The sequence below is a fragment of the Triticum urartu genome, chromosome 1 (genome assembly GCF_003073215.2).
Source record: "Triticum urartu cultivar G1812 chromosome 1, Tu2.1, whole genome shotgun sequence".
Taxonomy (NCBI): domain Eukaryota; kingdom Viridiplantae; phylum Streptophyta; class Magnoliopsida; order Poales; family Poaceae; genus Triticum; species Triticum urartu.
The window spans coordinates 536,394,357-536,415,297 of record NC_053022.1 but is presented as its reverse complement, the minus strand read 5'-3'; the positions used below and the strand labels follow the sequence as shown (position 1 = coordinate 536,415,297).

The window sequence follows — 20,941 nt, the reverse complement described above, 5'->3', positions numbered from 1 at the left end:
CTCTGTTTCACACACCCCGTCTCGCTACGAGCGACCAAGACTTTGACAACTACTCCATGTTAGTAGTAGCAAATTTCCTCGGCTGAGCTCAAAACACACGCGCCATTAGATAGAAAATCCGGGCGGAAGTCGACCCGGGATGCGAGAGATTTGACACGGTTTAATGGTTTTCCTGTTCGGACACGAGATTATGAGACGCGGGGCAAGAAGAGGCTGAGCGCGAAGCTTGGTCAGGTCATGCCCGGACCGCGCGTTCCCACCCACAGTCACAGGAGCACGCCGCCGCCGCGAGCGCGTGCCGAGAGCCTAAACAGCTTGCTTCCCACGCCTTTTCGCTTCTGGATTTCCTTTCCTAACCCGTCCCCCCACACGCCAAACACTTTCGCCATGTTCCAAACTTTTCTTCTCTCCTACCCCTAAACCTATATATACGCGCACCCGCCACAAAAAGAAGGAACCCATCAACAATTCACAAGCAAGCTCGACAACAGAGTGCCAACAGAAACAACCCCATCCCGATCCCAATTCGCAACGCAGAGCAAGGAAGGAACATGGCGATGGCCGTGGGCAAGCAATGGACGCGGCTGCGCACGCTCGGCCGCGGCGGCTCGGGGGCTGAGGTCTTCCTCGCCGCGGACGATGTGTCGGGCCAGCTCTTCGCGGTCAAGTCCGCGACGGCGGCGTGCGCCTCGGCTCTTAAGAGGGAGGAGGGCCTCATGTCCTGCCTGCGCTCCCCGCGCGTCGTCTCCTGCATCGGCGGCCGCGACGCCCGCGACGGCTCCTACCAGCTCTTCCTCGAGTTCGCCCCCGGCGGCTCGCTGGCGGACCGGGTGGCCAGCAACGGGGGGCTCGACGAGTGCGCCGTCCGCGGGTACGCCGCTGACGTGGCGGCCGGGCTCGCGTACGTTCACGGCGCCGGGATGGTGCACGGGGACGTCAAGGGCAGGAACGTGGTGATCGGCGCCGACGGCCGCGCCAAGCTCGCGGACTTCGGGTGCTCTAAGAAAGCGGCCGCCGATGGTCCGATCATCGGCGGCACGCCGGCGTTCATGGCGCCGGAGGTGGCGCGCGGCGAGGAGCAGGGCCCCGCGGCCGACGTCTGGGCGCTCGGCTGCACGGTCGTCGAGATGGCCACAGGCCGCGCCCCGTGGACCGGCATGGACGGCAACGCGCTCGCCGCGCTGCACCGGATCGGGTACACGGAGGCCGTGCCCGAGGTGCCCGAGTGGATGTCCGCTGAGGCAAAGGACTTCCTGCGCGGCTGCCTGATCAGGCAGGCCAGCGGCCGGTGCACGGCGGAGCAGCTGTTGAAGCATCCGTTCTTGGCCGCCGCCGTTGACGGCGCGAAGCCACAAGCCGTGGAGAGCAAAAGTAAATGGGTGTCGCCCAAGAGCACGCTGGACGCGGCATTCTGGGGGTCGGAGTCAGACACCGAGGAGGCGGAGCACGACAGCACGGCCGAGAGGAGGATCGGAGCATTGGCCTGCCCTGCCTCGGCGCTCCCGGACTGGGACTCCGACGAGGGCTGGATCGACGTGCTCTCCGCACCAACCGAAGCAGCGGACGCAGACGCCGTGCCGGCCAAGGAGACGACTGGCATCATCGCAGGCATTATCGCGATCACAAGTGAAGAAGAATCAGTACTAGATGCAGAGTCGGGCTTTCCCGACATTGCCGTTGACGTAGAGCACAGCAGGAGCTTCCTCGACGCAGGAGAAGCATATGAGGCTGATCCAGTCGTTAGGCATTACCAGTTTTTGAAGAGTTTAGTTTCTGGCCAATTAGTGTCATGCACTTGTAAATTATCAGTGCAAACAGTACTGTTTTGCAACATAACCACTGATGCAATCGAATTCGTTGATACACAAACAGTATCCCGCTTGGCGCCGCTCCTCTGTTTTGTCCGCTCATACTTCTGCTCCCCATTGCTACGTGATAATGATGGGTTCACCCGGAAAAAAAAGATAATGATTGACGAATTAAAGGAAAAATTAGGTTGGACTTAGAATTAGAATCAGATGGATCGGCAAATTCGGAGGAAAATTAGGCCACACGAACAGTAAACTAGCAGCACGTCGCGTGGCCGTGACTCGGACGGAGGAAAGGGAGTCCAGCGTGGACTCAGAGCTTGTGCGCCACGGCGCCAACGGTGAATCTTCCACCGCGGAAGGGCTGGGGTCGACGCGGAAAGCGCAGCGTCACTGCAGGCACGGTCAAAAACCTCTTGTTTTTACGTGGGTCCAGCAGACGGAGTCGACGGCCGACGAGCGAGCGTCCCGTCCACAGATTGCTTCGCCGGGTCACGGGTGGAGATTCATCCAGCCACCACTCCTCCGGTGTCCTCTCGCCGCGCACCGGGACTCGTCGACTCGCCGTGCGCTTGTGGATGTCGTGTCGGCTGTGCGCCGGCGTAGTCTTTTTGTTTTTTGTGGGTGTGCCAGCGCAGTCGACACGTACCCCCTACACTCGTGGATGCTCCGCAATGCATGTTTCTCTGATGAGAACTGGTAGGCTCGTGCTTATCTGTTTCTCTGCTGAGTTAGTCCACACGGCACACGGCGGGCAGAGCACGAGGCCAACCACGTTTTAGAGCATCTCCAACACGCGCCCAACGCGTCGCACGGTAAAAACGGATTTGGCGCGTGCCCATCGTCTGGTTTGGCGTGGCGCGCATCGTTTGCTACAGCAGCCGCGCTGAAAAGTCGCACGCGCAGCTCCAGCAGGCGCGGTAAAATGCAGCGCACGCTCATGCTACAATATTTTTTAAATTAAAATTACATAGATAAAAAAACGATACAAAGATATTTTACATCGGTGCAACTACTACGGCATAGATAGATAGATAGTTCGACATACATAGATAGATAGATACTACTACGGCATAGATAGATAGATAGATAGAAACTACTACGGTATACATAGATATAAAACTACTCCAAGTCGCTATCATCACCATCATCACTCTCGTCGGTGTCGTCCGAGGTTGAGAGCCATATGTCGTCCCAACGTTCATCGTCCGAGGTGAAGAACGACCTCCCATCTGCGGAGACGATGTCGCACTGCTCGTTCGCCACTGCCTTCCGCTGACGCCGGTCCGCCCGCTCCGAGCGGCGCCTTGCCGTCCTCTCCACCCAGTAGGCACGCCCGGCGTCGACGTCCTCTGGGTGGCGACGGCGCCACTCCGCCATGGCTCGCTCGTCCTCTTCGGCGACGAGGAGACGGCGCTGCCGCCGAGAGTGGTCGGCACGGTCCATGTCCGTGATGAGACGCGGCGGAGGGGCGAGGCGCTGCGCTTCCTCGCGCATGAAGACGTCCCGGAAATTCATCTGCGACCAGGGCCTCTCCAAGCGCCACGCCGCCGCGTCGTACGCGCGGGCCGCCTCGCGCGCGCTCCGGAACGTCCTGAGGCCGAGTCGGACGTCACCGGACCGTATTTCGGCGGAGTACCAGCCGTTGGGGCGCTCGCGGACGCCGCGAAAGCCCGGCGGCGCGGCGACATGGTGGCGCGATGGTGGCGTAGAAAGCGGTGAAGCGGAGAGGTTGCGAGGAGGAGGGCGCGTGGCTGTTCTGTGCGCGTGGCGAAGCGCGAAACTTTATAGGCGCGCGTGAAGCGACGCGCCAAATCTATCGTGCCGCGTGGCGCTTTCTCCCGCACGCGCGCAAATGCTTCCCGCGCGCGGTAATTTCCCGTCACCATTGGAGCACGCGGAACCAACCAGCGCACGCGAAAAACTGTTTTTACCGTGTGGGCATGCGTTTTGCCGTGCCTGTTGGAGATGCTCTTAAAGAAGAGCAGCCGATTCGACCGTCACGCCGGTGGAGTCGGTGCGTCAAGGCCGGCCATCACCGGGCTGTCCCTACTGGTACAGGCCTACACCAAGCCTTACGCGCCACAAAACCGGTGCTCACATGGGCAGATGGTTCTTTGGATTTAGTCCAAGGTATTGTTCTATGTGTTTTACGTAATTGGTGCAAAATTCAGCGATCGTACAAGTGATGCAACAAAAGCACACACTTATAAATAAACATGTTTGTAGATTAGTCCTAATTCTTTTTAGTAGGACTTTTTTTCACGAATACGCAAATTTGCGTGATTTCATTGATAGAAGTTAGAGTGAGTACAGTGATGGTGCAACCCATGGCACGAACGCAAAAGATGTGAACATGGTTGCCTAAGCAGGGAGACATGAGATGCTCGACCCAAATGAAAAAAAACACATCTGAACTTGCCAACCAGGGAAGCAACTCAAGCAGCAACTAGACGACCAACATCTTCAAATCTAGCACCGAGGACGCCGTCTTTTTAGTAGGAGCACTTGGCAGAGTTGTAAGCTTCATTCTTGCATGATTAACAAAAAATTGAACGAAACTTCATAATGCCCTATTCACCCCTCTAGTCGATTGACCTCCAACGCCATCCCTGTCCCTTCGTGAAGTACAAAATCTCACTCTTATAATATTTTTCCGAACCGTGTGTTGCTCAAATAGGCAATACTCCCTCCTTTCAAAAACTATACTTGTCGTGGTTTTAGTTTAAAAGTACTATATTCTTTGTTTTCTTAGGTCGTTGACCATAAATAGAATGATTTAATCGGCTTATACCAGATTGGATGAATCAATCACCAACAAGATGAGGCACCATCCTATGAATTAGACTCTCTGACTACGCTCTATCAATCAAATTTGTTGGCGTATCAAATTCTAAAAAAATAGCTAATTGTCCGTACGTTGCAACGAGAGCATACATAGTTTTGTGGTCCATATCAATTGTTTCTCCAGTATACCTTTCACTCACCATCTCCGCCTCCTCAATCCCCATATCTCAGTGGCTCATTCGGTCACAACCCCCCTTCCATTGTCACCCACACACACACTTTGGATAAATAAAACTGGAATTAAATCAGTGGGAGTACCGCGTTTCCAATTTGCCAAAAAAAAAGAACTAGTGTTCATATTACTGATGGAAGGAGATGTGATGTCGGGCAAACAAGTTTGGAAATAAATCAATAAGCGGGGATGTGATGTTGGGAAGGCAAAATTGGAAATAAATTACTAGGGTTAGTACTTTTCCAATTTGCCAACATAATAATAATAATAATAATAATAATAATAATAATAATAATAATAATAATAATAATAATAATAACAATCCATATTACGAAAGGTAGCAGATTTGATACCGGACAATTAGAATTGACAGTAAATCTGTTGGAAGGGGTGTAATCAAAGGAGAGAAAAAAAACCTAAAGGCGAGGAAGCAAACGACCTATTGCTCTTTAATAGTAGAGATATAGGACGGAGGATCCCCTTTGCGGAGATCTTTCTTTGTTTATAAATATATCCCTAAGTTATTGTGATATAGAGCACTTTGACATAATATAAATAATTCCATGCACTTACGTCAGAAAGAAGTAAAAATCCTTTCGTCCCGAGGGTTTGAAAAGAAACCACCACTTTTTATTGTTTTAACCTTATTGTCTGCCTTCTCAAAATCAATTCTCAAAACAACTACTCCCATCTTTTTTTCTTATGGATCTTGTGAATGTAATATTAGAAATCCTTCGAGGATGCTTTCTCGGATGAACCACGTGGTAATGAACCTGCTTAGATCTTATTGTTGCCACCTTCGCGAGTATTCAGAAATAGTTAGGAGGCAATTGGGTCTAAATCATCTAATGATCATGGCCTATTTATGTTTAGGGAGCAAGATAGTTGCCGCAAGTTGTGACTATATAGTGACATGTCGCCGCTTGAAATTCATGGAGAAAGTTCATCATGCCATCCATGATCGCATACGAGAATATCCGCTAAAACTCGGTTGGAAATCCATCTGGCATGGTTAAAATTAATCCACCTTCCCCTTAAATGACATGGAAAAAATTGAATAAAGTCAGAGTAGTACTATGGTGTGCTTGCAAGAAACCAAAATGCAGCATTTTGATGCAAGATCTATCAAGGGTTTCTGCCCCAAGAGATTTGGCAACTCTGCTGCCAGCGCATCCCCGGGTCTTCTGGTGGTATCCTTGTGATTTGGAACTCTGCAGGCTGCATGGGGTTCTCATTGATGTCCAGCCTTTTGGACTAGTACCTCCGTCCAGTTTATTGGCACACTTCCTATTTTGTGTCAATTTTTTTATCATAAATTGAACTAACAAAATGTCAGTGCATGTCACCAACAATTAAATCGTTGGATTTGTATTTGAACGTAATTTCGAGTGATATTATTTTTGTGACATGCATTAACATTTTGTTTGTTAATCTAAAATCAAAATTCGGGTACAAAATAGAAAGGGAACTAGTAAACCAGGATGGAAGTAGTAGTAATTAAGTTGGCCTCTAAACACAACAATGAAACATGGACACAAGTTACTGTTTACGGGCCTGTCATGGGGGAGGCCAGAGACAACTTTGTAGCTTGGCTGTTCCGTTTGGACATTCTAGTGGATGAAAACTACTGAGCTTCTGTTGGGTGATGTTTGGTCTGATCATTGGATGTGCGACCAGCCAACGATGCATATCTACCCACAGGCCACAGGTAGTCGCGTCTGACCGTGCTAGCGGTAGCTGCGTACGTACTCATGCACGCCGCGCGGGCGCCAGTGGAGTGGCTGCGGACGGCGTCGATCAAGGAGTCGCTGGCTGGGCCACACCCACACGCGCGCCACTGCGCTCTGCACTTGGTCGTGCTCGTCTGTCCGCCAAGCGAAGCGATGCCAACCCGAGCCGTGCTGCTGCGCCGTGTGTCGTCGATTCGCCCCAGTGCGCCGCGTCGCTGCCTATCTTTCTAAACGCTCGCCGCATTTGTCCTGCCTTTTACGCAGCGGCCGAGTAAAGAGCCACGGAATCTTAATGGCCCGGTGCCCTACACTTCTCTCTGTCGCGGGCGCGTCGCTGCTGATCGCGAACCAATTCGGCGTCACCCGTGATCATAGGCCAACTGTAATGCTCTGTTTGCTTACTCTGACAAGGAAACTAACTAACTGAACGCAGCACATGTGGGCAGCGCGACGGCAGCCATGTGTCCCGGCGTCGCAGCGCGCCATGTGTACAGGAGAGAAACCAGTTGGCACTTCCGGGGGAGCTACGGCAATAGTAACATCGTATCTGGTGCAGTTTGGTGGGCTGCAATCCAGCGTTTTGCACAGCGCACATGGCGCCACCCGATCGACTCGCCGCCTCATCATGATTCGACAGCCGCTGCCTTTCCGGAGTAGTTGCACTCCCAGCTAGGATCGTCGTCTTCTTTCTTAGTGTGTTGACGCCATGGTGCTCATCATGCTGACCTGGGCTCGATCCCTACGAGGAACGTGACGCCCTTCCATGGGTCATGGGCAATCATTCGTTGCTATCATCATTCCCGAACAAAAAATAATCGTTGGTATCATGGGTCTAATGCTTGGAAGTACGAGTAGACATTTTTAGATATTACCTGATTGTAGATACCACTGACGGTAAAATTTGTCTTGTGAAGACCGTGCGACTGTTCAAAATTCGTTGCTATCAACAATCACCCCTAAGCGGCTAGGACAAACTCTTCCCTCCAAATTTCACCGGCGAGTCTGTGGATTCGCCTCCCTTCCGCCCAACGCTCAGTCGCCAGTGGCGGGGAGGGGAATTTCGGTGCCTCCGCTCCGGTTAGTAGTTTAGGTTAGAGTTTTTAGTCCTCGCAGGTGCGGTGCTCGGGCGGATGGCGGATGGCGACGCTACTTCTTCAAGTTTGTCTTCCGAGCTCAGATCCTCCTTGAATTCGTCGTCTGGATGGAATCGATGGGGCTCTCGCGTAGATTCCTGCCGTCTCTTTGGGGCGGTGAGGTTAGGGTTTCTCGTCTTGTGACGACATTTGATGTCAAGTGTTTCAGATCTATGCAAGGGTTCAACGTCGAAGACTGCGGCTCCAGGACGCTGGCCCTTATGTGCACGTGCACGAAGACTTTCCGGTCATCATCGACAAGGTCAAGCCGGCTCCAGTAGAGGAGCGGCGACAGCGGCGCGTCCGCAGCTCATTCTGACGGCAGTAGTGGTTGTTTGGGGTCTTGGAATCTCAATGTAATTTTTATTATGTTCGAGATGCTTTGTACTTCTGCTGAACTTTGATAATAGACATTTTCGAGAAAAAAAAATCACCACATATCCTAAGCTTGGCAGGCAAGCAACCTTGTCCAGCTCTGCCACCGGTTAGTTGCGTACTTAGTAGAATTATCTTTTTTGGGGCGAACATTGCATAATAATCTTGATACGTGTTAGAATTTTTTTTAATTTTTTTTCAAAAAAAACGTGTTAGAATATCCTTCGCTTGTCATACCGACGTTTGCCACAGATTTTCAGTAAACTTCCCGGTTCACTGCACGCAATCTCGGTGCCAACTGTCTGCCAACCACACCCGATTTGAGTAATGTGACCGATCAATTGACTTAACGCTCGGTGGCTCCTACGGCAACAACAAGGCACCAAGTGCTCGTTAATTAGTTAGTTAGATGAGTAGACATCACATGTCTTACGTCAAACCAACCATGCATTGATGCATGCATGTCTTAAGCCAGAGCCCAGAGTACAGGCGTACTAGCACGTTGATGTCGTTGCGAGAACCGGGCATCCAAAGAAAACATGCCAAATTCATTAGTTATATGATGCCACTGTTTCTAGTATGATGGTGGCCTCTCGTGTATGATCTTGATACATTCCCCGCAGACCTTTGAGGCGTTCTTTCATTGTCAATGCATGCAATCAATTGATCTGAGCATTTCTGGAAACCCCCTTGCTTCTCCAATGGCCAACAACTTCTCTCTGTCTTGCGCATTTAGTTCTTTGAGATACTCAGGTCCAAACACCTAAACCACGACGCGGGCTAATTTGATAGTAGTCTTCAGGCACGTGCTCTCCCTCATCCTGATCATCTCACCAACGGCGTCTGCGACAGTACCAAGTGCAGGCATCCTTAGAGCAGCCGTGCACTTCTACTTGGCCGAGAAAGAGAGTTGGCCGCAGCAATCCCTTCTGAGCTTGAAGTAGTCATCATGTGCCTCCACTCTATCCACAATGGGCGAAAACAATGGTTTCGCCATGCGAAAACATTGACAAAACCATGGATCTTTCGGGAAAGCAGGTGTGGGAGCAAAGTAGTCATTGTGCAGTAGATTTGCTCCGGACACCCTGTTTCAGTTGATCACTCTTTTTTCTTTGATTGAGCCCTTAAAGTTGAGAATATGCTCCACCTGCTGGTCCATTTCCTCTTGCATGCTCATGAGCATGATCATATCCACTTCTTCGTCCGAATCCGACGAACCGAAGAACTCATCTTGAATCATTTGGTCAAGCTCCGTCGGTCCATACTCCTCGTCTGACAAAGCATCGGAATCCATCATTTACTTAACAAAATCACAATAATCCCCGTCGGTCAATGTATCAAACACATCAAGCGCAAGGCGGAGCAGGAGAGTTGCCGGACATACTATGGTGGCGTCTGGGCTGGCGACGATGGGAGCGCTCTTCCGAAGCTCGCGGCGGAGAGCGTGGGAACGGCTGCGGAGTCGGCGCGGCGGCGGAGTGTGAGACGAAGAAGTAAGGGGATAGCAAATGGATCCGGCTGGTTTTCGGGATGGATTTGGTGCAATCTAAGGTCGGGGCGTGCTGTCGGGTCTGACGTGGCTGGATATGGGGGTGCCGGTCAGCCCGGCCGTTTGAGGGCCGTTTGGGGGGAGGGGGGGCGTCTAAATCAAAAAATTATGACCGGGTGATCCACCCAGACGTATGAGACGAGTTTGAGAGGTTCGCTGTAGATGCTTTAAACATGTCTAGTTTTCAGAGAGAAAAAATAGACTTCTCTGCGTGGCGTCTGCCGTGTGGACTAGCTAGTAGTACTACATGGAAAAAAGATGAACACGAGCCTACCAGTTCTTGTCAGTCTAGAAACATGCAGTGGAGCAGCATGGAGTACGTGTCAAATTCGCCGACACGCGATCCAGAAGTGCAGGACGACGACGAGTCGGCGAGTGCGTCGGGCAGCGGCGAGAGGACACCGGAGTAGGGCGCTGGATGGATCTCCACCTGGCGAAGTAATCTCTGGACGCGACGCTCGCTTGTCGAAAAAGGTTTGGCTTTCACTCGTCGGCCGTCGACTCTGCCTGAGCAAGTGGTTCTTGACCATGCAGCAGTACTTTCCGTCGAGGATTCTTTCTAGTCCAGTACGTCCGCCGGCTGTGACGCTGCGCTTTCCGCGTCGACTCCATCCTTTCCGCCGGCAAGCTTGTGAATTCACGCGATTTGCCGATCAATCGTGTCGCAATGGGGAGCAGAGCACGAGTAAGAGCAAAGAAACAGAGGAGCAGCGCTTGCGAAGCAGAGTGCTTTTGGCATGAACGAAATCGATTGCATTACTAATTCTGTTGCCAAATAACAGTGGTAACAATTTACATGGCACTAATTGGTCAGAAGCTAAATTCTCCGGTGACTGATGATGACTGACTGAACCATCATCATATGTTTCTTGCCCTGCGTTTAGCACGCTGCTGTACTCCACGTCCACGGTAATGTCGAGAGCACCGGACTCTGGGTCGATTGACTCCTCTTCACTGGTGATCGCGTCGTCCACGATGATGCCACACGTCACCTTGGCGGGAACGGCAACTGCTTCCGTTGGCCCGGAGAGCACGTCGATCCATCCCTCGTCGGAGTCCCAGTCGGGGAGCGCCGACGCAGGGCAGGCCAATGCGCTGATCCTCCTCTCGGCCGCGCCGTGCGACGGCTCGTCGTCCGCCTCGTCGGTGTCAGACTCCGACTCCCAGAATGCCGCGTCCAGCGTGCTCTTGGGCGACACCCATTTGCTCTCCACGGCTTGCGGCTTCGCGTCGACAACGGCGGCGGCCAAGAACGGATGCTCCAGCAGCTGCGCCGCCGTGAACCGGTCGCTGGCCTGCCTGACAAGGCACTTGGCCAAGAATTCCTTGGCCTCAGCAGACAGCCATTGGGGCAGCTCGGGAACAGCCTGGGTGTACCCGATCAGGTGCAGCGCGGCGAGCGCGTCGCCGTCCATGCCGCTCCACGGGGCGCGTGCGGTGGCCATCTCAACAACCATGCAGCCGAGCGCCCAGACGTCGGCCGCGGGTCCCTGCTCCTCGCCGCGCGCCACCTCCGGCGCCATGAACGCTGGCGTGCCACCGATGATCGGTCCGCCGGCGGCGGCTTCCCTAGCGCACCCAAAATCCGCGAGCTTGGCGCGGCCGTCGGCGCCGATCACGACGTTCCTCGCCTTGACGTCCCCGTGCACCATCCCGGTGGCGTGGAGATACGCGAGCGCGGCCGCCACATCGGCCGCGTAGCCGCGGACGGCGCGCTCGTCGAGGCCCCCGCTGCTGGCCACCTGCTCCGCCAGCGAGCCGCCGGGGGCGAACTCGAGGAAGAGCTGGTAGGAGCCGTCGCGGGCGCCGCGGCCGCCGATGCAGGAGACGACGCGTGGGGATCTCAGGCCGGCCATCACCATATGCTCCCTTCTCAGCGCCGCCGCACACGCCGCCCCCACGGCGGACTTGACCGCAAAGAGCTCGCCGGACACACCGTCCTCGGCGAGGAAGACCTCGGCCCCCGAGGCGCCGCGGCCGAGCGTGCGCACCCGCGTCCATTGCTTGCTCACGGGCATGGTCGTTTTCGTTTCTTTCCTTCCTCTGCTGGTGGCAATTGGGATGCGGTGGATTGTGTTGTGTCGAGCTTGCTTGTGGCGATGGCTTCTTTTATGGCGGGTGAGCGTATATATAGGCTTGGTACTTTGGGGGAGGAAAAGTTGGGGAGATTGCAAGTTTGGAACATGGAAGGTGTTTGGCGTGCGCGATAAAGATTGGAAATCCCCAAGGGAAAGAAAAGGCGTGGGAAGCAAGCTGTTTGGGTTCTCGAGCACGCGGTCGCGGCAGCCATGGATTGGGTTGGACGGTGAGTGGGAACGCGCGAAAGCGGTCTGTGCTTGACCTGACCTGGCTTCGCGCTCTGCCTATGCTTAGCCTGCGTCAAATAATCTCGTCTAGGAGCCGGAAAAGGCAAAAACCGTGTCGGATCGCTCAGATTTTCTATGTAAGTAATGGCGAGAGTGTTTTTGAGCTCAGCCGATGATTCTCGGAAGGTGCAAGCAATTTACGGACTCGTCAAAGTCGCGCTGGGTCGCGTACGAACGGAAGTGATCGAAGTCAGCGGGTGCACCTCAACGGAGTTGGTCAGCTGGGTCTTCTCTCCACCGGACTGTTTCCTGTGCGTCTGCCCCAGAATTCCTCCTTAAATGAAGTTCTTGTTCACCGGAAAAGAAAGCTCCTGGACCTGACGGAAAATTCCGAGCAAATATCTCGCGCGCGTCTGTCCTCCTTGCCATCACATGCGGCGTTCCACTTCCTAACGCATAACGCCTATGCAGGCACACACATACGAATAGGAATAGGACGACAGGGAATATTCGATCCCTAACGCATATGCAGGCACGTTCACTGGCTGCGGCTGCGGCGCTCGACGCCGCACACGAGATTCCCTGGTCGACGCCGGCTAGTACCACCACGGCACACGCTCCTCGACGCCGACGCCGGCTGCTGTCCCGCTCGGCTAGCTAGCGTACAAGTGACACATGCACGCGGAGTACCTACGGCCACGTCGGGCCGGCGACAAGTGGCGTCGCGGGAAGGCATGGACGGAGCGCAGGTGGTGCTGGCCCATGCCGATGCGGCGACCGAAAGCGTGGCGAGGGCTTTTGCGGCGCCGGGCCGCCGAGACCGAAAGCATGGACGGATGCGTTGCGTCCATGGGCACCGTGAACCGCATCGCCGCTCACCCCGTCCATCGTACTCATCATGCGTGCCGCCGCTGGGTTTGTTTGATTCCACTTCACCGCTCGGCCAAGTAACCCTACATCTACATGCATTGGCTCGGCTGTCCGTTTCTTCTCCACCCAAAGAAGAAACTAGCCCACACCACCGACGGGAGTACATTTGAAAGTCGAAATTATTTCACCACCGGCTCTTCTGCGGTGCCAGACTGCAAGTCGTTTGCAGAACGTAGGCGCGTCAGGTCTGACTAACTCTTTTTTTTCAAGGATACAAAAGGAAGAGAGCTCATTTGTTTCCCAGCCGCCTCCGAGCAGGAGGGCTCTCGCGATGTGTTGCTTTGTATCCCGGCCACCGCGGACAGTGAGGGCTCCCTCTGCATGTGTTGCTTTGTTTCCCAGCCGCCGCTGACCACTCGGGCTCCATCTTCACGTGTACTGCTCTGCGTCCATTGCTCCTTTGGCGACGGTGAGGACGCGCCGAGAGCTCATTCTACCATGACGGAGAACTGGATTTTTAAATTTGAGAGGGATAAGGGGAATTCTAGGGGAACGAGGAGATTATTGAAATTAGGAGGTCATCGTAGTCTGGATATTTTTATTGTTTTTCTTTTCGGTTTCATACTACTATTGGATTTTGTTCTTTCTCACTAAGAGCTATTCGACTTATAATCCCAATGTTTTGTTGTTATTTTCCAAACTATTTAAAACTGGGTATGTGCTTTATTGTGAATGTTCACAAGAGAAGCTTACTATTTGAAATAACAGGTTGCAATTACCTTCGTTGCTCTGAACCTTGTCATGAAAGGATTAACACTAAATGACCATAAATGAATTACATATTGGCCAGGACCTTTAGATTATGAGTAAGCGTGGTTCCACCTTTAGTGATTTGTGCAACTGATTTGTCTGTTAGCGAGTTTTGTGACTGGTTTCACGTGTTCCTGACATTGCTTCGTACAACCACAGGGGCGAGGATGTCTTATTGATACAACTTGATGGTTTGTTTCTGTATGAACTAGCAATGTTTTGTTTCTTAGATGCGCAAACTTGTATCTCAGAGCTTTGATGAATTACGTCATTTGATCAGCTTCTGTGGAAACTACTAATTTCCATTGCCTCTATATACACACTTACATGTCTGTTTTCCCAGTGCCTATTGCCAGTGGCACATTTGTAGGTACCAACTAGAAGAAAATAAGATTGAAAAAATATTTTTCTTTGGTTGGGAATATTATACATCAAATTTAGTTCAGTTCAGATCAAATGATTACTCTAACTATGAATAACACGTGAATGATGTCAGTTATGCTGCTTAAGAGGTCATGGCTGCGGTATATGACAAACAATTATATCTGCATCTATATAGTACCATGGTTGACCGCGAGGTGTTGGTGATGGCGTTTGTTGCCAAGATGCAGTACGGGGACCGGGGGGGGGGGGGGGGGGGGGGGGGGGGGGGGTGCATAATGCAAATATACTTGGCCACAATTTAATTTTCTTCATGGACTGAATTTGTATCAATTAGTTAATGATATTCGGTAGTTGTTACGCAATGGACTTGAGCATGTATTCATAAAGCATGATATTTTTCAGTCATTTTAAGGACTTAGAAATTATATGCTCTTTGCATGAGATTTCAGCTTCACAGAAAGTAGGTTTATGTTATAATAGAATAATGTGTTTTATAATGGAATATATTTTAGTCGAGACGTGCGTTGTATGTGCATACTTACTAGTTATTCTAGAGAATCGGTGGTGTCAAGTTCCGCTAGAAAAGTAGCTAGCTGGTTCGTTTTTTATTTTTGAGATTATAGCTGGTTGATTTTTAGAGAGCGAGTCGACACGTACGGCAAATTATTAGCAACGGGAGAAAGCTGGAGATGAAACGGCGAGTGTTAAGTCAGCTTCATCGGTCGGGTCGGTCCTTGTTTATCCCGTGCCGTGCTGGTCCTCCACCGACACAACAGCTCAAGTAACGTGACTTGTACTCTAATAAACAGTGTCACGGTCTCTGAAAACAAAACTTTTATTTACATGGCTCAGCATTCACGCCGAATGGAGCGGAACTTGACTGTCAATTTCCATCACAAACTTAAACTCTTGGATGAATAAAAATATCTTATATGAAATAGAAAAATAGGAAGCACTTACTTTTCGGGAAACTGGAAAAGGTTCATGTCAGCCGATTCTTCTTATCTGGTTTTCATAGGCCACCCTCCCGCCACTCTCAATCGGACTGCCATTCCCCTCCAACCGATGTCGGTGCCTCCGCACCGCCACCCTGGTCATCCCCCCAAACCCCCTTCCCGGCCGTCGACAACCCACCATCACACCCGCACTCATCAATCAATGCCACCTCTCCGGCTCATTCTAGGATCGCCCTCCTCGGGGATGGCGAACCTGGCCAAATCATCCCTGTGTCCGGCTCGATGCTTTGCACTACATGTTTGCTTTCATCGTGGGGGATTGACTAAGACAAACGCGTATAAAAATTGTATATTTGTGAGTGTGTTCTTGAGATAAATTCACATGTATGTTTTTTTTATTGTGCAGCCTAAATATTCGGCTTTAGTAGACAAAATTGTAATTTTATAACTCCAATGCTTTTCCGAACCAACACATAGCATTACCCGTTGAGAGCAGCATGGTCAGGATTTTGAGTCTGGTGATCCAATCGACACAAAAGATTGCGGATAGAGTAGCACATCCACAAACTCATCACATTGTTTTAACCATGTTTCAAAGGAAACGGAGTCATACCAAATCACGTGTGTAAATACAGATATCTGCACGCACCAATCATTAGCCACATGAGTACTACAAAATGATCGAGCAGCCAATGACCACCCACCCATGATCATCGGTAGAGCGTCACGTACGCCCTTGGGAGGGACCCCAGGTCACTAGGTCAGTATGAGCCCGGTGGCGTCAACGCAGCGAGCTGGCTAGCTAGGCGCGCCGGTGCAACGTGCGAGCAAACCCAGCGGCCAGCCAATCATGAGGCCGCGAGTTGATTGGATCGCACCGGTCAGTGCGTTGGTGCCGATTATTATTGTGCTTGCCGGAATCCCTCACGGCGACCCGTCTCTGACCCGACTGGCTTGCATATCGGATCGACAAGCAAAAGCCAGAGTACGTTGCAGCTGTACACTTGTCGTGGCCACGAGCAAGGCGATGCCCCGACGGCTGCACCAGTCCACCTACGCTACCCAACCTGGCCACCTGTAAGTCGTCAGCTCGTGGACGTACGCCGGAGAGGGAGAGCAACCGAGGGACGGAAGGTGGCACAGATGGCAGCAAGCGCGGCCGTGCGCGGCCGAATGATCGGAACGGAATTACTGTACACACGATTGAAGAATTGAACGGTCCTGTTCACCTTTGCTCTACGCATCGATGGCAAGATGTGCTGCATCGTCTGAAGATCGTCCAGACCCCGTCGACTGTGTAGCAGCGCTCTGATCGGAAGGAGGCACACGCGCTTTGCAGGGGCGGCAGTGAGTTCGAGGCTGAACTGAACTTGGAGTAACCACGGTCCATGGCGTTGCGGTGCAGCATAGTCCCAGCAAAAATGGCAAGGGCGTGAGTAGTTCTATCCTCTCTGATTCCCTTGATTCCACACACATACGAATAAAAAAATGCATCAACGCAAATCCTACAGCATAGCAACCATTATAAATTAAAAAGAAATCCAGGGATGGAACGCCGTAATATTTTGTGGATTTTCTGGAAACAAATATGCTTCGAATTGTCAACCGATCACGTATTTGAGAGTCAAATTTTGGTTGGCGTGAATCATGGGTGACTCTTCCTGGTTCCAAACTTTTATTTATGATTTCCATTTTATATTGTTCCACTTTTAAGAATTTAAAACTGACGCATCAAGAATTAGAACTTTTTTCCCTGCAAAAAAAAAGAATTAGAACTTTTACCCTGAAAGCGAAATAATTTCAACTATGGCCTACTATCAACTCCAGAATTCATGATTTATCTAATGCCGTGGAGCATGAGCGCAGGATGACAGAAATAATACGAGATGTCTACACAAAATGAAAAGAGCCACGTCGGGGCCCACTACGAGAGGTCAATAGGTCAATGCTCCTCCAGCACGAGGAAATCCCCGACCAAAGATGACATAAGAGCAACTCCAAGACTCCAACACACCGATCCATTTTATCCAAGCGTGTCTGTTTGAATCCGTGCGAACAAAAAACACAGCCCAAAGCAGAGGTCTATTTTTATGTTGTGTCCTTTCTGACCCATCTCGTACCAAATTAGGGTCAGATTTGGGTCGGAGTCGGACACAAAGCGGACGCATGAGCTCTCTTTTCTGTCAGTTCGTATCTGCCGCTACCCCACATGGTGGCCAAATAAATCGCACATCTCTCTCCCGTGCGTTCAAACTCGCGCCAATGTCCACCGCGCCTCCTCGTCAGAGCATCCACGCCGCCGTCCACCACACCTCCTTGTCGGCGCACACGCGCCGCCATCCATCGCGTCTCCTTGCCGGAGCACACGCGCCTCCCCGACCGGATCCGTTGTCCAGCAGCATCGGCGTCGCACCCGTGCGTGCGTGCTAGCTAGCTAGCCGCTGACGGGGTTGTTACAAGACACCAAATAAATTTTTGCACCTATGATTTCTAGTGTTGGGCCGACTTGGTTGGGGGTTTAGTCACAGCAACGTGACAGACTTAAATATTTCTTACATTTATGTGACAAAAATTGAATATCTAGACAAACAGACGAATCAATTTATAGTCCAAAATATAAATCAAGTCAAGTTAGGCTACTAGTCTTCCTCAAGTGAACGAATTTACAAGTGGCACGGAGTAGACACACATAACCATTAGATTACAAAACCCATTATAATATGTATGACACATTTGACCAAAAATAATAAAGTAGTGTGTCAATGAATAAGAGACAAGGTCCTCGTAAACATCTTGTGTAATCTAGATTTCTTTATTTGCATAAGTCTGATCAAAGACCGCTATCAAGATATTTCATATACCATACACTATATAGATCTATTTTTTAGGGATACATTATAGAGATCTCTAATAAGACCTCGACTGAAAAAAGTGTGCTTTTTTTAAGAATGCACAAAAAAACATATATGCTATATTCATGCAATAGTCACAAATTAATCGGATAAAACAAGTAAATTTTTAATTTATTTTTTTCTTATAGTTAAGTGGATTTTGTTCAATTAATTTTAAGGTGCAATATGTTAAAATTACATATAACTATGATTTTACAAAAAACTATTTCTAAATAAGCACTACTGTTTAGTGTAAATGACTATATTTATTTTGATTCGCACCGGGCCAAATATTCGGTGGACCGGCCCCGCTGTTGTTGCTGCAGGGCGGCACGGGATAAACAAGAATTGAATGATGGTGTATGCTATGTATGTTTACCAGTCAGTCAATGGTATGGTGTCAATTATTAACATGCTTGCCATTGCCGGAATCCCTCACGGCGATGCGTCTCTGATCCGGCAGTTACAGGCCAGGAACTCGCGTCCGGCGTGGTGTTTTTTACGGGCATTGACGTACGCCGAGAAGGACAAGTGTGGTGCTTTCCACAAGGAGGAACGGGAAGGGCGGATCGGCAACAAGCAAGCTCAGCAGCTGTACACTTGTCAAAACATAAACATATACATTGACTACATTTCCACGCTAGTACTAGTTCTATTTCAGAACATATACGTCGCCTGGTTCTAGTAGCCACGTTGCCTACTCCAATTCAGAGCATAAAACGTGAAATCTTTTTACTAGGCCCTCTTTGATTGGCTTCAATTTAGCATTTTTTTTATTTATTTATTTAAACGGGAAATCATTCTACTAGCCCCTCCTTGCATTGTAGGATTTTATTAATGAATTCTGCGAAGATTTAGCACATACCGTAGAATTCTTGAACCTTCACAGACTTGCTTTTGGCTGCCAACGGCACCCCCAACTCAGCTCTGTACATAGCAGGTGGCGGCCCTTTAACCTTTTTGAACGGTGCGCCCGCGAGGTTGAATGGCCCGGTGTAGTTGAACGAGAGACCAACGGTGTGTCCGGTATGATCAGCGCGATAGATAGGATCGTCGGCAGATATGAAGCGACGCATACGATTACTTTTACTTATACATAACGTTCAGCTAGTAATTCATTTCGAGTTCCATAGATGATACATCAAACTTCCGAAGAAAAACTGTTCCGTATGTGCATTGTGAAAAAACACGAACATACAAATCATTTCCAATCAGTGGTCTGAAAAGCAAGTCTTGGAGGTACGACGTTTCGGTGCCCGAGCTCATCTACACCTAGTTAGAAAAAAATCGTAAAAAAATCAAAATAAATCATTTTTTCTGTGTTGTAGAAAAATTTGATGCGTGATGCCCGCTCCAAATTTAAATCATTTGAACATCCGAGCAGCTCTCAGCAAAAAAGACAAATCACGCCAAAACAGTACATGAACAGTAAACTTTTTACAGACCATCAATTTGTTTTTTTTTTGCCGAGAGCTACTTAGATGTCCAAATGATTTGAAAATTGGAGCAAACCACACGCGTGAAATTGTCTACCGCACAAAAAAAATTGTAATTTTTTGAATTTTTCTAGTTCTTTTACTTTTTTCGCCAGCGCGGGTGTAGATGAGCTCAGGTGCAGAGATGTATTTTCGGTCTTGGAGGGATGTCAAACCTCTGTTGCTTGCAAAATAGTACTACTACTCTATATGTAGTGAAAAGAAAAGGTGTGCGCTTGCTTTGCTCTGTGTTCCAGCCAACAGGCTCAACGTCTAAACTAGTAATCTTTCTCTTGGAAAGAGAGTCAGCGTCCTCTTAAAACAAAACAGGTAGAAAAAAGAGAGCCTGAACTTTGATCTCTTGGTAACGTTGACATTTAACTCTGAGGTCGGCGGATAGTCTATTAGACGGTGAAGAAGTTGACCAACTGAAAAGGTACCCGTTTTTTGCATTCAGTACCGAGTTTCGTTTAGGATGCTGCCAAACAAAATAGTGCTAGAACTGCTTTTAGGATAGAGATTATTGTGTGGGCATCGGCATGATAGGGGAGATCGTCTTGATGCGATGGGACGCAGCAGAGATTGGGCCTTTTGGCCGACTCCAACGAGAGTCATCCAAATCTGAACTCTGAGATATTTCCTTCCATTTGCATAAGCTGCTTCTGCTTGCAACTTGGGATGTTGGATATGGCAGTTGGCTAACCACTCAAGCGCTTCAACATCAAGTGATCAACGAGCATACACACCAGATTAGTACTACTACCTTCGTCCTGATTTATTAGTCCCCTGACCTTAAATTTAACTAACAAAATGCTGACGCATGTCATAAAAAATAATATAATTGAAAACTATGTTTAAATACAAAGGCAGAGATATAATTTTTTATAACATGCATTAATTTTGTTAGTTAAATCTCTAGTCAAAATTTGGCACAAAATACAAAGGAGAGTTATAAATGAGGACAGAGATAGTACTAACGATTCTCTATCTTTTTACTTAACTAGCAAAAGGTTCCGTGTGTTGCAACGTAAGAAAAGAATACCCCACGCTCTTAATTTTCAAAAAAGGGTCTATAATATGAGTATTTGTAACTACGGCCCAAACAAAGATGGTCTTTGTACAAAAGTGCAAGTTCAAGATTACACATGTCTTCTATTTAAACACGGCTTGCATGTAGATTTAATACGTACAAAGAAACGGACAGTGGTCTTCAATTTCGTCTCTAATCCTGATTTTGCTGAGATGTTCATCCACAATCCGAATCAGTACCGATATGAAAGAAAGACGGATGATGCATTGTTGATTTAAGATTGCACCCTAGATAGTATTTTTTTAAATGGTTAACAGGTAAAATAACATCATATCTAGATTCTATATATTTTTCTAAGCAAATTCCATATATAACACGTTAAATTTGGAGTTACGGTTTAGAAGATATGCGTATTTTAAAAACCATTTGATATGTACTGTGGGTTTAATGTCAGAAACATTAAGGGGGTTTCTATAAAATAGCATGACGGACTAAAAATACGTATTTCTTTTATTAGTAGGTATAGATTATTACAACAGTGGTGCTTTCTTATTTCAGATAGCCCTTTTCATTCAATGCAAAAAAAAAGATAGCCCTTTTCATGA

At 49.4% G+C, this 20,941-nt stretch overlaps 2 protein-coding genes across 2 annotated transcripts; one reads left to right on the top strand and one right to left on the bottom strand.

Moving 5' to 3' along the window:
* Nucleotides 1-374: 374 nt before the first annotated feature.
* On the top strand, nt 375-2,021 carry LOC125527306 (mitogen-activated protein kinase kinase kinase 17-like). Its single transcript, XM_048691845.1, has one exon. The coding sequence runs from the start codon at nt 552-554 to the stop codon at nt 2,004-2,006; it is 1,455 nt and encodes a 484-aa protein (XP_048547802.1). The 5' UTR covers nt 375-551; the 3' UTR covers nt 2,007-2,021.
* An 8,215-nt stretch (nt 2,022-10,236) lies between these two features.
* LOC125537919 (mitogen-activated protein kinase kinase kinase 18-like) lies at nt 10,237-11,812 on the bottom strand. Its single transcript, XM_048701245.1, has 2 exons — nt 10,446-11,812; nt 10,237-10,375 (listed from the first exon to the last, which is right to left on the bottom strand). Exons 1-2 carry the CDS (start codon nt 11,630-11,632, stop codon nt 10,252-10,254), a joined length of 1,311 nt encoding a protein of 436 aa, XP_048557202.1. The 5' UTR covers nt 11,633-11,812; the 3' UTR covers nt 10,237-10,251.
* Nucleotides 11,813-20,941: the final 9,129 nt, after the last annotated feature.

Excerpts from the sequence above, each read along its gene's own strand:
- LOC125537919 (XM_048701245.1), bottom strand. The coding sequence starts at position 11,632 with ATGCCCGTGAGCAAGCAATGGACGCGGGTGCGCACGCTCGGCCGCGGC. Across the intron at positions 10,376-10,445 it reads TCAGTCAGTCATCATCAGTC|AGTAATGCAATCGATTTCGT; the intron begins ACCGGAGAATTT and ends GGCAACAGAATT.
- LOC125527306 (XM_048691845.1), top strand. The coding sequence starts at position 552 with ATGGCGATGGCCGTGGGCAAGCAATGGACGCGGCTGCGCACGCTCGGC.